The sequence below is a fragment of the Orbicella franksi genome, chromosome 9 (assembly GCF_964199315.1).
Source record: "Orbicella franksi chromosome 9, jaOrbFran1.1, whole genome shotgun sequence".
Classification (NCBI taxonomy): domain Eukaryota; kingdom Metazoa; phylum Cnidaria; class Anthozoa; order Scleractinia; family Merulinidae; genus Orbicella; species Orbicella franksi.
In genome coordinates, this window is record NC_138153.1 from 18,305,565 (window position 1) to 18,320,812 (window position 15,248).

At 38.9% G+C, this 15,248-nt stretch overlaps 2 protein-coding genes across 2 annotated transcripts in view; both read left to right on the plus strand.

The window, feature by feature from the left end:
• Positions 1–5,385, plus strand: part of LOC145496567 (uncharacterized) — a 35,042-nt gene extending 29,657 nt beyond the window's left edge. Inside the window, exons 22-28 of the mRNA XM_081476266.1 lie at positions 12–182; positions 647–736; positions 1,337–1,489; positions 2,407–2,586; positions 3,396–3,527; positions 4,345–4,530; positions 4,909–5,385. Of these exons, the coding sequence (XP_081332392.1) occupies positions 12–182; positions 647–736; positions 1,337–1,489; positions 2,407–2,586; positions 3,396–3,527; positions 4,345–4,530; positions 4,909–4,952 (956 nt within the window). The 3' untranslated portion in view covers positions 4,953–5,385. The remainder of the gene's footprint in view (positions 1–11; positions 183–646; positions 737–1,336; positions 1,490–2,406; positions 2,587–3,395; positions 3,528–4,344; positions 4,531–4,908) is intronic.
• Positions 5,386–9,746: 4,361 nt separating this feature from the next.
• Positions 9,747–15,248, plus strand: part of LOC145497724 (sushi, von Willebrand factor type A, EGF and pentraxin domain-containing protein 1-like) — a 36,252-nt gene continuing 30,750 nt past the window's right edge. The window contains exons 1-3 of the mRNA XM_081477557.1: positions 9,747–10,489; positions 12,352–12,513; positions 14,193–14,351. Of these exons, the coding sequence (XP_081333683.1) occupies positions 9,811–10,489; positions 12,352–12,513; positions 14,193–14,351 (1,000 nt within the window). The 5' untranslated portion in view covers positions 9,747–9,810. The remainder of the gene's footprint in view (positions 10,490–12,351; positions 12,514–14,192; positions 14,352–15,248) is intronic.

Below are 15,248 nucleotides of genomic sequence, written 5' to 3' on the forward strand. Positions count from 1 at the left end.
CTTATTTTCAGGACTCCAATGCCAAGATCCGGAAGCGCCGAGCAACTCGTTAAATTTTCAATGCTTTAGTGCTTCGTTCTGCACTTACTCTTGTATGACGAATAAGAAGTTATTTAAGAATACCTACTACGTGTCGTGTGACCCTAACACATTACAATGGGGTGAAATTCCTGATTGTGTAGGTAAGCAATTACTCTTGTTATTGTTGTTTGTGTCGCCTTTTACCGAGCCTGTTACCAAGTTCCAATACAGTGTGCAACCTCGTCCCCAGAGTATTGTTTGCCCTTAACCAGCGGTCGGGAAACGAGCGACCCTACTGGAAAGATCCGATTTGAGATCTAAAAATATGGGACTTCCGGTTGAATTGTGCATGCCTAACTGACGAACATTTGGCTCAATCCAGATTCCGGCATCCTACTTCCGTCTATTTTTATTGTTTTTAAACCAATCAAAATCGAGCCTGTAACGGAAATCTGGAGAGTCGCTCGTTTTGTTAAGCTTACCGCAGTAAGGAACAAAGACTCGAGAAACGAAATCGCAGTGTGCGCCATTTGCCTAATGCGCGAGCGCTCTTCTCCTTGGAAATGTTATACCTCGACATATACATGGGATTGTGGAACATAAGCCAGTTTACTTTTCAACGCAGATTTCGTCGATCCATCAGGCGATGGTTCGTGTCCTTCTGGATATGTAAAACAAGGTGATCTCAATGGAGTAACAGCGGAAAATGTTTGCGGTGAGTGTTGATTTGCAAATTTTGCTAACAATGAAATACTTGCCCCATATATATTTCATTTTAAGGGAAAGAAAGTTGAGGAAACAAAAAGTCAGCGTTCGTTCCTATTTTCTGATCCTCGATCGACATAATAAATTTTTACTCTCATATTTGATTTGGATGTAAATTTGTATTTAACATCGTCAAGTATTTTATCTACCTACCTGGCTGCCCTCCTTCATCCATTCCTTTCCTATTTTTATTTACCTTTCGCTCTTTCGTCTTTTTATCCATCCATACAAAACTCACTAATTTATTGATTTATTGATTCATTCATTTGTTGGTTCGTATGTTCGTGCGTTCATTGGTTTGTTTGTTCGTTCGTTCAATCGTTCGTACGTTCAATCATTCGTACGTGCGTAAGTTCGTAAGTTCGTACGATCGTACGGTCGGACGTTCGGACATTCGGACGTTCGGAAGTTAACGTTCGTACGCTCAAACGTTGGCACGCTCGTTCATTCATTCATTCGTTCATTCAATTAATCATTCGTTCGTTCATTTGTATTATTTTGTTCTTTCGTTCTTTCACTTTATCCACGTTTAACAATATTTTACTGGTAGTGAAATGTCCAATGGGTCTCTACTACGACACTCCTTCGAAGACATGCAAGCCTTGTCAAATTGGGTTCGTAAGCAAACAGGAAGGTTCCTTGCAATGTGATGCATGCCCGACAAACACCTCAACTCTTGTAGAAGGCTCCAAAACGTGCACTGGTAATTCAAATCTGTTAATTTTTTTTAGTTTTATTTATTTATTTATTTATTTATTTATTTATTTATTTATTGTTTATTTATTTATCTATTTATTTATTCATTGTCAGTTGTTTTGGCATTTGATGATTACTACGTATTAAAACAAAGTAGGTAAAAGACAAATAGCAAATAGTAAAACTCCGTGGCAGGTCAGTAAAGCGAGGAAAATCTTGTGTCTGTCTCTCTGTTGGTCTCTATGTCTGTCTCTCTGTTTGTGTGACTCGATCAATTTAGTAAGCCAAACTTCATTTTCAGTTGATGAAATCATCTTTAATTGTAAATATAAAGTGCTTTAAGTAGAATAATGCGTTTAAGTATAAAGAAAAGATTCGTAAAACTATCCCAACTACTTAACAGCATTGAATCCTGTTAGATAAATAGATAAAGATCAAGTCTACTGAAGTATGTGAGATTTTTATTCTGACCGTTTGAAGACCAACCGCGCCAAAATAGGTGGATGAATAAACAGTCAAACCTCCGGTTGCGACCACCTGTTGTAAGCGACCACCTCTCCTCAGCGCGACCAGTTTTCCAAAATACAAGAAGGTTCCAAGTCAAATCACTGCATTTGAACCTCTTGTAAGTGTCCACCCCTCGTAAGCGACCGCGACCACTTTTAGAGCTTCAAGTTTGAAATTTTCTAATTCTTTTAACCTATCGTAAGCGACAGTTTGACAGTTAATAGAGCACAAATTGGATAATAAGGTTTTGTAACATCGCATTACGCCTGGATAGTACGCTTACGGGAGGTTCGGCTGCGTGTTAAAAAACGGTAGCAAATCATATATACACTATTATTGGATTTGATTTCGGTGTAATGCAAAAAATTACGTTTAACTCACTAAATCGTTTTATCTCCTTATTTCTACTGTGTTTAGCTCAATGCTTTCGCGGTCAGTTTTCCAACTCTGGGTTTGACTTGCCTGCCAATCTCGAGCCTTGTGAGCCATGCCCACTCAACACTTACCAGAACCAAACCGGCCAGAAAGGATGTGAAAAATGCCCTGATGGAACCACCACTCAAGGTTCAGGATCAACCTCAGTTTCTGACTGTGGAGGTAAACATGATATATTACCATAAAATAGAAAAACAAACTCGGCTAGGTACTTTTTCATCATGACGTGAGACGAGTCACTAGCTTGTGGCCTGAAAATAACCCCTTCCTGCGAGTCGACGGGGCAGAGTTGCCCATTACTGATGAAAATGGTTCAAATTGATTTGAGCTGAGAGGTAAATTTTACATGTTACAAAATAACATTTATTAAAAACAATCCACAATTTTTATTTAACTTTTTTAAGCTTTCGATGCAAAAGTAAGTTATTGCGAAAAATGTCCTCTTATGTGAGGTCAAGCTGTCTTTTCGTATGTTATTGTTGTTGTGGTTGGCCGATTAGTAAAGGCCGTTTGTGAACTCGAACATGTCACACATGCCCACAATACACCACGTAGCGCTAGAGGAGGAGAAGTGTGGAGAAATTATGCCTGTCATAGTATGCTGGAATCACTGACACAAGGGTTATCACACACAAACGAAACAAACAAAAATACTATAACACTAACCGACGTCTTCATTATATAGCCTCAGGTCCATTTTTCTCGCATTCTTTTAACGATTTTTCAAAAATAGTAAGATGATAAATGTTTAATTTGTGTCACAGATGTGACAACAAATGCACGATTTCTCAAATCGGACTTATCTGTAGATTAAATTGTTACGTCTTTTTTTCCTAAACACAAGTCATCTGATCAGTTTGATAGGTGTCGATTCGCTCACTAATAAACGTATAACGCATGATAGATGCATGCTTCTTCTCTTTCTTTCTTTCTTTTTTTTTTTTTTTTTTTCATTTTCATTCCACATTTAGGACCACCGATAATCTCATCTTTTGGACCAAATCCGACAAACGCTACCGAAAACCAACAGACACAGTTTGAATGCCACGGCCACGGGCTACCACTCCCTACTTTTAGCATCACGAAGGTGAAACCGGCACCAGGTATGATATGTGGGTTATAGACCAAGTGTGAGGTCAATATGGTTGCATATAGACCGCGACTGAATGGTCTGTAAATAAAGAAATTGGTCCATAACATGAACGAGTCTAGTATCCAGCCGCCTTGACTGAATAAGCTTGGTGCTGTTTAATACATGGCACAAAAATATCATTACCTGCGTGGCACAACTGGCAATTCCGAGCGAGCGAAATAACCCCATCTTGCCCGCCACCTCGACAGTTTTTTTGTTTTTCTTTTTTGGTTATTTCTTTTGTCTTGCGTCTCTTTTGACATTTGACTGAATACGAATTAGGCGGAAATGGGGAAGTGGACTGGGGCTAGTCCAGTTGAAGTGCAGCGTGGTTAGAAGTACAGTGAACGGAAGGTAGGGCTATATAAGAGATGTGTATCACGCGGAAAATTATTCCCGAGGCCGAAACCTCGTTGAGCTTGCGTTATTTTTAACTTTCACACACGTGACTATTTTTTCAGCAATTCCGTTTGTCTATTTCTTCATTTTCATGCAAATCAACCTCATTTTCATATGAAACGTTCTGCACGGAGACTCGTTTTGAAACAGAGGCATAAGCGAACTCAGAAATGATCTACATGTATTCATCAACTTCAATAATCTATTTCCAGTTGTTCAAAGGGTGAATAACGATATCCATGAAATAAATTGCCATTCAGTGGACGTATAGTACTAACAAAACAAACTTCACTATTTATTTATCCTGTGCATAGCGTTATCCTTGAACAAACAGGGCTCGATTATTAGATTTCAGATGAATATAATCTTATCACTTTTTTGTTTTGCAGACGGTTTTGGCGGTCCAGTAAAGCAAGAGTACATAATAGGTCCCGACGGAAACCAGATTGGCATTCGACATATTATCACCAAGGTGAGCGAACACGATGCAGGCGCCTACGAGTGCAAGGTGGTGAACAAGTTTGGTGCGGATCAGAAGTATCTGTACGTCAACGTCAAACTGGACTACGGTGTCGGTTAGTTTTTGCTTGTTTGTTTGTTTGTTTGTTCGAAATACATGTGAAAACAATTGTTGATTGTCCAATACGGAGAACATGCATTGTTACTATCCTGGATTGTATAGCTTTGGGTTGCGAAAATGTCGACAAAACTCCCAACACATGCTCGTGTGACAGTGTACGGGTATTACAGTAGACTGTCTGTCTAACTGACTGACTGACTGACTGACTGACTGACTGACAGATTGACTCTGTCGGACGGACGGACGGACGGACTGATGGACGGACGGACTGACCAACCTACTGACTGACTGACAACCCATCGACCGACAAACTGACTGATTGATTTTTCGATCGATTCATCGCGCCTTAACATCACAATCTTTTCCCTCCTAGGAAAGCGTCGCCGTCGCCGCCGCCGTCGAGGATTCTTTTTCTAAGCTAATCGATTACATGGAGTGAAAACACAAAATTCATGTAACGTGCTTGAAAGAAATTTAGAGGTTAAAAGGGTATAGTTATTAAACCAAGCCGTTTACGCCTGACTAATGATGAACGTGTCTCTTGTATCTGTCGACCTAACATTAAAACCATTCAAAACATTTTTTTTCATTATCGCAAACCCATACCCTACTATGCAGACTCTACAATCAGTATACCACTAAAAATTTTCTTGAAATTGTACTGTTTTGCACATTCTGCAAAAGAACCTACACACTTTCCGATAAACAGGAGCTTGTTAACAATCTTCTTCCTGCATGTAAAACGCACATGGTATTTGCGAGGATAGCCGTTAGTCTTAAAACAGGCCGAAAAAATTAACTGTTAGACGTAAAAAGTGCTAACCGTAAAAGAAGAAAAACTTAGCCAGGAAAGTGGAAGTCTCAAGATGTCTTTTCATGACTTTTCTGTGACTTTTCTTGTGGATTGGTGACCTTGGTAGTACAGGAAAAAGCCTGGAGTCGTATAATGATAACTTTTTTCAGTTGTACTCGTTGAAGTACAGAATCGAAGTTTAAAGTCAAACCTGGTAGACTAGTGTTTTGATCATAAACCTTTTAACACCTCTCATTTTAGACCCCTTGCACCCCTTTTGAATGCCGCTCGATCCGCACGATTGTTAAAACAAAAAACACACATCAAAATTGCGAAAGTGTAAAGAGTAAAGTTTTTCACGGAGTATTGGAAGTTGTTGGTACAACAACTGTGCCTTTTAGTACCCGTACAATAAGTTAACAAAATGATTCTAATTTCCATTGTTAATTCAGGGCGTGATACTGATTAATGCGTGTAGCAATTACTAGGGAGTTTACGAAAGCACGACGGCGACGCCGAGGACAACGTCGATTAAAAAATGAATTTATATTTTACCTACGAGTCTCGCGATACTCTAAAGTCATTTACTTTGTTTATCACTGTCAAAACTATCGCAAAACTAAATCCGGAACACAGCGATAAATTTGAAATAAAAACTTTAAAAATTAGCCATCTTGGTTCACGTCCTCCAGACAACGCAAAATTTAGTCATTTCACGTCGTTGTCTTGCAGAGGACGGCAAAGAAATGTACCAAGAATTATAACGCACGTGCACAGCCATTGTACTACTCATTAATTCTTTTGTTCAGTGACGTTCCCGTCGCCGTTGCGGTCGTGGTTTCGTAAACTCCCTACTATCTTCAGCAGTCGCCTCGAACAAGCATGGGTAGTTGAGTCTTGCGACACCTACACATGCATGTTAAAAACAAGCCAAAGCTAACGTCGACATACCACATGTCTGATAACCCATTGGAGTTAGAAATCTGAACAACGCAAAAACGATTGATCAATGCTCGATTTTCATGCACTGGCATTTCATTTCAGAAACGAAAAATACGAAATAAGCGAAAAACGACAGGACAAAAAGGCAAACAAAAAAAATTTAAAAAAAGCCAGGATAGCAATAAACAAAAAACGTAAAGGAAGAAAGAAATTAAAAAGAACATTCAGGGGAAAGAGCATCGAGGACTGCATATGAGAAAAGCAAAAACCAGATGGACATATGCGGAATGTAGAAGAGCAATGTAGAAAACAGAAGTACAAAGTGAACCGTGAATAACAGAAAACGCGAAACTTCATTTGAGACACTCTGGTACAATGTAAAATGAACTTAATTATCAGCGGACGACGAACCACCCCTACCCCTACCCCTCTACCCCTACCCCTACCCCTACCCCTACCCCTACCCCTCTACCCCTACCCCTCTATCCCTACCCCTCTATCCCTACCCCAACTATGGTAAAAGAAGGGGAGATGGATATGAATGAGATCCCTCTTTGTTTTCCTTGTAAAAATTGTGTTTAATAGATAGCCCTAGGCCTGCTCTACAACATGAGTTACTTCTTCTTGGTCAAGGCGTCATCTGACGTCATGAAATATCATTAAGTCCGCCATCTTGGATTTCACTACTATTGAAATAAATTATGCAGTCCTGAGAGTATCTGTCGTTTAGGTCTTTTAGTTTTGTTCTACGTTCTGTGCCAGTCATAAAATAAAGACAATTACTACGGAGGATTACTGGCATTTTAGAAGGGTGTAAATCTTGAATAAAGATCTTCTTTCATTTCATAACTCGTCAGTAGTACCTTCAATCGGGACCATTCACCTACGGTATAAATTCAACTAAAATTCGCCGTCTCAGGAGATCTTAATAACGAAGCGCGTGAAGTCTAAAAATAGAATGCAAATTATTGGAACCCACGCGAGAGTCAGAAAACATAAGCGTGTTCTGAGAGAAATAAGAGGAAAATAAACGCCAAATTTTCGTTTAAAAAATTGTTGTAGGAACAGTTGCTTACGCGCTTGAAAAAGCTTCAAATCTTTCACCATTCCATTTGTTTGTCCGAGTTTGTCTCAGTTATAACGTCACTCGCGCGCTTCGCTATGCAAGGATTTACACTTCTGGGGAGCCGCTACATTGACACGCTCAAAGTTTTCAGGAATGCGGCGTTGAAACTTGGACCTAGTGCAAACAGTGAAGCAAAAACAGCATTCAGTGTGTATTTCCACGTCAAAAAAGTTCAGCTTTCGAATATGCACAACATGCGGAATAGACCATTTTACAGTTGTCTGCTCAGTGACCTGGCCTTTGGATGGCAGCGAGGCTGGAATTGACCTTGTTTTGATAAAGACCTCACTGCTTTTGTTGTGTAAAACAAGTTGTTCTGATGCTAACCAGGTGCATTTACATGACAAAGGCAGTGAGGTCTGTACCAAAACAAGGTCAACTCCAGCCTCGCTGCCATCCAAAGGCCAGGTCACTGAGCAGACAACTGTAAAATGGTCTATTGTAACTTGAAGTCACCAAGCAACGTATTATAGTTTGAATATCGAAAATTTTCCATTGGGCATATTTTTAGGGATCAGTTACACTACTTAGCTCAGTAAGAAAATAAGAGTAAAACATCTACTCTAGCAGAGAGGAATTAATTCGTGTGTTCCATATTTTCGTGCAAACATCTATTTGTTTACATATTTTACGTCAAGTAATAATTTTTCACGATTTTCATGAAATTTCCGTCCATATTTGGAAGGTTTTTGAAAAAAAATAAGGTGTCGTGAAAACGTCCCAAATAATTCTTTTTTTTTCCCTTCTTTTCGTTTCCGATAGTGTTGATGTCAAAATTTTTTTGATTACTCCGTCACAAATTTCAGTTCAATAAACATTGGCAAACGCAAACACATTCCAATCAAAGTGACGCACTGCGATTTCATCTCTCATCTGTGAAAGATATTGAACTTTACATAAGGCTAGTTTGTGATCCTCTTTTCTTTTAATGGCAGTGGGATAGATCCTTACAATTCTTCGTTGTTTATCAAAAAGTAGTACACTAATATCAGAATAGCATGAGCGTAACGAGGCGTTTTTTGGAACAAAGTTTAGCAAACGTTACCCCGTGTTACGTATATCTCAAGAAAACGAATTTCCTTTAAGAGAAATAAACCGATTTGGCCCTATAGCTCACAGTCAACGTAGTTCCTTGTAAAAGTTTTTTCTTTTTTTTACTCTGATCATTTCTTCTTGGAGTTGTAAAGAGCAGACCTTTTTATATCGATTAAAAAACGTACTCCTTGAATATTTCTCTCTCATTTGCCAAAGACAAAAAGGAAAAAAAAAAAAACGTTACTATCTATATTTTGAGCGGAACACGTTTTAGACGAAGCTTACATCGAGGCTTTTAAGTTTCACCAATAACGAATTTTGTGAAATTTTAAGAATTAATTAAGCACTCCGAACAATGCGATTAAAAGAAGCTAAACTGAGAATATCAATACGGAAGATTTTTAGGGGGTAGAAGTTAAAATATAAAATTAATTCCTTCCTAGGAAAAGATCATATTCGTCATTTATTATATTTGATCGAAATATGAATTTAGAAAGCAAAATTACTGACCAAAAGTCACGTACTATTTGATATAACGTAAAGACCTGCATTATGTATGAGATCATAACAAATTTCTTTCTTTCTTAGTTTTACTTAGTTGTGCTTTTATATGATCTCACTGGATTGGAACTTTACAAGATCAAAGAATCGGTCAGTTTTGGACTAGCTACTCGCTATTCGGCAAATGTACCTCTTAAGAGTATTATTTAAGATTAAACATTGAAGACTTGATTACTATTTGTACAGGTGAACAGCAAAGCAAACCAATCAAAAAAACAGTGACACTGTTAATTCGCGATGTTACATGAGGATAACAGCTTTTTCTTTTTTGGTCATGAAATATGGCAAAATTGTTCTCAAACGATTGCATTCATGATCTATATTGCCCCCACGATATATAATGGACTACGAAAAATGTAAAGGAATCATTTAAACTAAAGGAAAGAATAATTCATATATTTACTGTTTCCATACATTCAGTTCTATACAACTAATGCATAACTTTGCGAATTTTCTCGGATTGACACACCGCAAGCTAGCATTCTTGCATTTTTTTTTTTAAGAAGTTGTTAAATAAGAGAAACTGAATTCCCTCGGAAAACGTCTATGAAAGGGAAAGGTTGGATGAAAAAAATTTCGCACAAAGTAATTTGTTGAACCTGGCGACAATAATGTTCCCAGTCAGCTGTGTTTAAATCGTGAGAAAACCTTCATGAATCACAGGTTATGTTTGGTCATAATGTCTCACAGGTGTGTAAACTTCATATCCTAGAGCACTAATTACTTACATGGAGTAATTAGGAATATAGCGAGGAGCGTTTTGTAGCTTTCTCCAACCCGCTGAGAATAACTTGCCCGTCTTAGCGGAAAAAAAAAACATGAAGAACTATCTTGTTTTAGTAGCTATTGCCGCAATCTTCTGTGGTGCTAAGGGAGGCCTTCTAGATGATGAAGCGAAAATTCTTACTGATTTCAAACAGAAATACAACAACAGTCAGTCCGACATAATTTTCCTTATGGATGTTTCTGGCAGTGTGAGTAACTACGGCTTCACATCCGAGAAGATGTTCGTCGAAAACATGCTGAACGAGTTCAGCGTGGCCCCTTACTCCACACGTGTAGCGGTTATCACGTTCGGGGCGCAAGTAAAAACCGACATCAACTACATTGACATCGACCCAACATCAACAACACATCAAAAATGTGAATTTAAGCCTAGGTTTGAATATAACGTTGTCCATCGCCATGGATATGCCACAAACATGAGAGACGCCTTTCAGCGAAGCTCGGACCTTTTACAAACCGCTATTAACAACAACCATCGGAGAAGTAGCATCCATACAGTGGCCATAATGATCACGGATGGATACTGGAATATGGGAGACCCTAGGGCCAATGCCAACACACTGAAGAGTACGTATGGTGTAGATGTTATTACTGTCGGGGTTGACGGCTACAGTCAATGGCAGCTCGAGGCACTAGCAACTTCAAAAGACCATGTCCTCAAATACGCAACCTTCACGAAGTTCAGGGAACTTGCATTGTACATTCGGGGAGGTAAGACATACTTCAGTTTAAAATAGCGTACGATAGGAACAGAGGTAATGTGCTCTGCTCAAAACTTTAAGGAAAAAAAATTGCTGTTCATGTCAAAACAATTCTTCGCCAGGTAATGTGTTGTGCTCTAACAATTGAAACGAAGAAGAAATCAATTCTGTCAAAATTATGTTTTCGGAACTCAGGGCGTTTTCTTAAGTTACTGTATGCGTAACAAAGGTACAAACTAAATAAAGTGTTACAACCTTTGGATATAAAGCGGTTTTCAACTGAGTGCCGTCAGTAAAATCTAAAGCAAACCAATTACTTACCATACTACTCAGACTACTCAGCCAATCTTAAATCTCAGGAAAACCAAAACCAAAGTAGTTGTCTGATCAGTTTCGACACTCAATTGAAAACCCGTCTACACGTTTTCAATTGAATTTAATTGCAAGGAAAGCTTTCCAAATTAATGAAAGAAAACGTAATTCGTTAGCAAGTCAACGGAGGATGCTAGAAAGTATAAGGTGTAGGATAAATGCAAAAGACTGATGTACAAAGGTTAAGTTTTAAGTTTATCATGATCTCAGACTACAAAGTTAGCATGGACCATATCAGTTTAGTTAACTTAAAATGATGTACGAAACGAATTTCAAATCGCTTTCACGAACCGATCAAAACTATTTCAATCCTACAGCTTTTATCCCTTTGCAATTGTCTCCTTCTCAAAGTTCTATTTAGTAATGCATATATAGCAGTCACATCCAGTCAGGGCTGGAAAGACAAACAGCCACGGCTCATTAAATGATCATAAGAGGCCTCAGGAATTCCACAGACCAGCAGGACTTACTTAGCGTTGAGAATATATATGGATTGATTTGGGAAAGTAGCCAAGTGTATTTCAGTGAAGCCTAAATATGTCAGAAATTCCTCTAATTCCTTATATTAAATTGAGTTTGAAGCGATGTGCCTCATGCCAGATGTCTATATCTTTTTTCCAAAATTTAGGATTAAAAATAAATGGAAATATATATCGCAATGCAAAGCAATCTAATAAAAAGCCAAAAATTCGCTTTCTTACCCCAACTGTGTTTCACTTTTTGCCCCATGCTATTCTAAAAAGTTTTATGCAAATGTTAAGCGGAATTTTGAGGTTTCAAGGTTTTTAAAAATACTTTGTTGTTTAAGAAATAGAAAACATGCTCCGTTTTTTCTGTAAAGTTATAGAAACGCGAGTGAAAGCTCGGGAGAACGAGAAACAGCTTTTCCTCGAGTTCTGCGAAACTTTCACTGGTGTTTCCATTAAACAATTAGATTATGAGCTCGAGATTTCTATCGTAGGACCTAGTCAACTATCACGCATAGGAATCGAGAGCGTTTTAGTATAAATCTACTAGTCATTCAAAACTTTACCTAAATCCTTTCCACAGACACTTCGTTAACACCAAGAAGCGGCCACCCTCGGACGTACAAGGCCGGGGTGGGGGGGGGGGGGGGTAATCTACCCTAGCCTAATGTAAAGCAAATAAAATGGTAATTGGTCTACGGCAAAATACTTAACACCAGTTACTAGCAGGAAAAATTGATGCGAATGAACTCAAATTTTCATCCACTAAAAATAATGTCTCTTATTCATTTTTCGATCACTGATACATTCACTAATTCATTCATTCATTCATTCATTCATTCATTCATCCATTCATTCATTCATTCATTCATTCCTTCCTTCATTCATTCATTCATTCATTCATTCATCGATGAATTTACGGCTTGATGGATTTATTTCGTTATCACTATATATTACACCAATATAGGCCGGTAAGAGAAATGTCGGCAAAATGAAAGGAATATAACATCGTTATCTATTTTACACTTCACAGATGCTCACGACAAGACATTTATGGAAGTGGCCAGCAGCACGTGTAACTCGGGAAATGGCTGTGATTCAGAGGCTTTCTGTGCCTGCGGAACAGTCAGCGCGATGTACCAATGCGTCTGCAAGCAAGGCCATTATGGCGCTGGCATTCCGGGATACTGTTATCGTAAGTCTCTTGATATGCAACTTTACGGGCATTTGTTCGGTTAATTGATCTTGTTGGATATACTCCACCATCTTTGTGGTGGGTAATGTCACAATTACAAATATCGGTGATTCAAATGGATCCGTGTGCTGCGTGGCAAAGTATAAATAGTTTAAAAGTTATAAATTTTAAATGAAATTTTGCCAAAAAGTCAAGTATATATTTAGCAGACTGTTTTCGGGCCGGGGGGGAACTCCCATATAAGAAGGACGGAGATAGTTTGTTGTTTTAGGATTGGTACCTCCCAGGGGTGAAAAACATTTCAAGCCACGCCCACAAAACAGGATCTTGGTACTTCTTAGAGGTTCTTTTCAAAATTTCCGACGAGCATCCCAGTCTTTTTTAATTAGGAGTCCCCTTCCTGGGGTTTTCGGCCCTGGGCCTTATTCAGTACTAAATTTCCAATTAAAGGCTATATTTATCCAGGTATTATTTCAGTTGTTACTGTTGCTGTCATTATTATTACAGCAGTTTTCGTTTGAGTGTCGAAAAGTAATTGTTTTTGCATTACTGCGCTAAGCCATTGCCTTAAAAGACTGGAGCTTTGATTAGTTCATTGGATTGTCTGTATCCTTTGTGCTTGGCTAGATTGATTACATCGGTTTTGGTTTTTCAACACTCAATTGAAAACTGCTCTATTATAAATCATTGCGTTGTTGTTGTTGTTGTTGTTGTTGTTGTTGTTGTTGTTGTTGTTGGTAAATATGGTGGCAATGATGAAGGTGGCGAGAAACAACGGTGCACTGTAATTGGTAGGTTGCTTAATGAAAACCCACTTCATTTCCCGAATAAAAGAAAAGGACAGTAAATCCTTTCTAATATTATTTTATCTGGTTGCAAAGAAAGAAACAATGATTGTCACCGACGACGCGACTAGGATGACTTTAGTTCGTGCTAGTTTCATATCAAGTCTAGTTTTTTTGCACGTATTGCATATCTAGAATCATTTTCACTTGACAGTGGCCCAAATGTAGGCCTCGTGGTTTATAGTTTTCTGGTAGCCATTTTTGATGTCAAATTTTGGTTTTGGTGGAAATGTAGTCCTTGCGATCACTTTAGGTGACGGTCACATTGTTCTCCTTGGCTGCTAAACACTTCTTCCGCCATAAACACTTCCTGCAAATGGCGTACGAACTGCATTGCATCATATGACTCGCATCCTAAGTAAAATAACACCACCAACATGACACTTTTAGCAGCGATTACTAGACCACTATACAGGTGTATAAGTTATTACAAAATACATGTAATGACATTTAATAAATAGATCGTTGTAGCTAGGTAAAAATGTATTCCCTTAGTTTATGAGTGCGGGATTGGCGCCGTGAAACATCTAGAGCGCTAACCTCAACAGTGTGGCCTGGGTCGATTTGGGCCAGGCGTCATATGAAGGTCTGAGTTTGTTGTTGGTTCTCGTCCATGCCGTGAGGATATTTTCTCGGATACTCCGGGTTTCTTCCTTCTTAAAAATCAATATTTCCAAAGTTTAATTCCAACTGGATGGAGTACCCGTATGAAAACTAGCGGGGTTAATGTGGCTCCATCTTGAAGTATTATCATTTTAAGTTTGTAAATTAACTTTCATCGTAGCACCGGTATAGCTTACCTATTGTGAATTTTCTGTGTCGTCTTTGTCTCAGCTTGTCTTCGAGGAACCTACAAACAATGGGCTACCCCGAGTCAGTGTCTACCATGCCCAGCCCATTCCACCACGGACTCCACAGGCAGCATTCTGAAAAGCCAATGTAAATGCTTTCAAGGTTACGAAGGAGATCCTTCAAAAGACATTGCTTGCACAGGTAATGATGTGATGATGTATGTATGCAATAAACTTCTTATTTGCCTCTGGGTATAGGAGATTTGCGAAACGCTTCTTGACAATTTTCATGCCATACGTCAGTGTCATAATTACTAACTCCTTTCCTGAGGTTTATTCACCATAAGAAAAATAAATGAATATGTACTTTCACCTCACGGCCAAGGGATTTATTATCTCTTGACGAGATCGATTCAAATGATAACAAAGTTGTTGGAAGGCGTCTCTATAAGCATTCCTAAGCGCTCATGGGCGGACGTAGGGGATGGGCGATGGTGGACTGGGTGGCTAGCCCCCCTCCCCCCCCCCCCTCCAGCCTGCACACACCACCATCACCACCTCCCTTTGGAGAGGCAAGAAATAAAAGTTCACTCTAGAGAGGTTCTTCGCTGTAATTTCCACTTTGTACCATCAATTAGGTATTCATTCTCAAATTGTAACATTTTGTGGGCTTGTCCCATCGCTTCTGAAACCGCAAGATACCAGTTACTACCCCACCCACGGTGACCAACCTCCCAGCCTCCTTGAAATTAAAAATCCTGGATCCACCCCTGACGCTAGCAGCTGAAATATTCAGTTACAAGCAGTCCTCACGATATAAAAATAATGTCCAAAAAGAGGGCGTCCAATCCACGCTAACGCTAAGAATATGAGAGCAAATATCTCAAGATGATTATACTCACCATACCGGTTTAGCAGGTTTTGTCTAACGTCTTATTCCGGACGTACGGTTTGCCAAACACTACATACTGAAATGTCTCGTAAGATATGTGTCCAACAAAAGTGTCCAAAATCAAAGAAGCAACTATCAGTGTTCAATAACAAGAGGAAGTCCAACAACAGATGTCATTAGGTAGCAACTGAATTGCTCCACATTGAA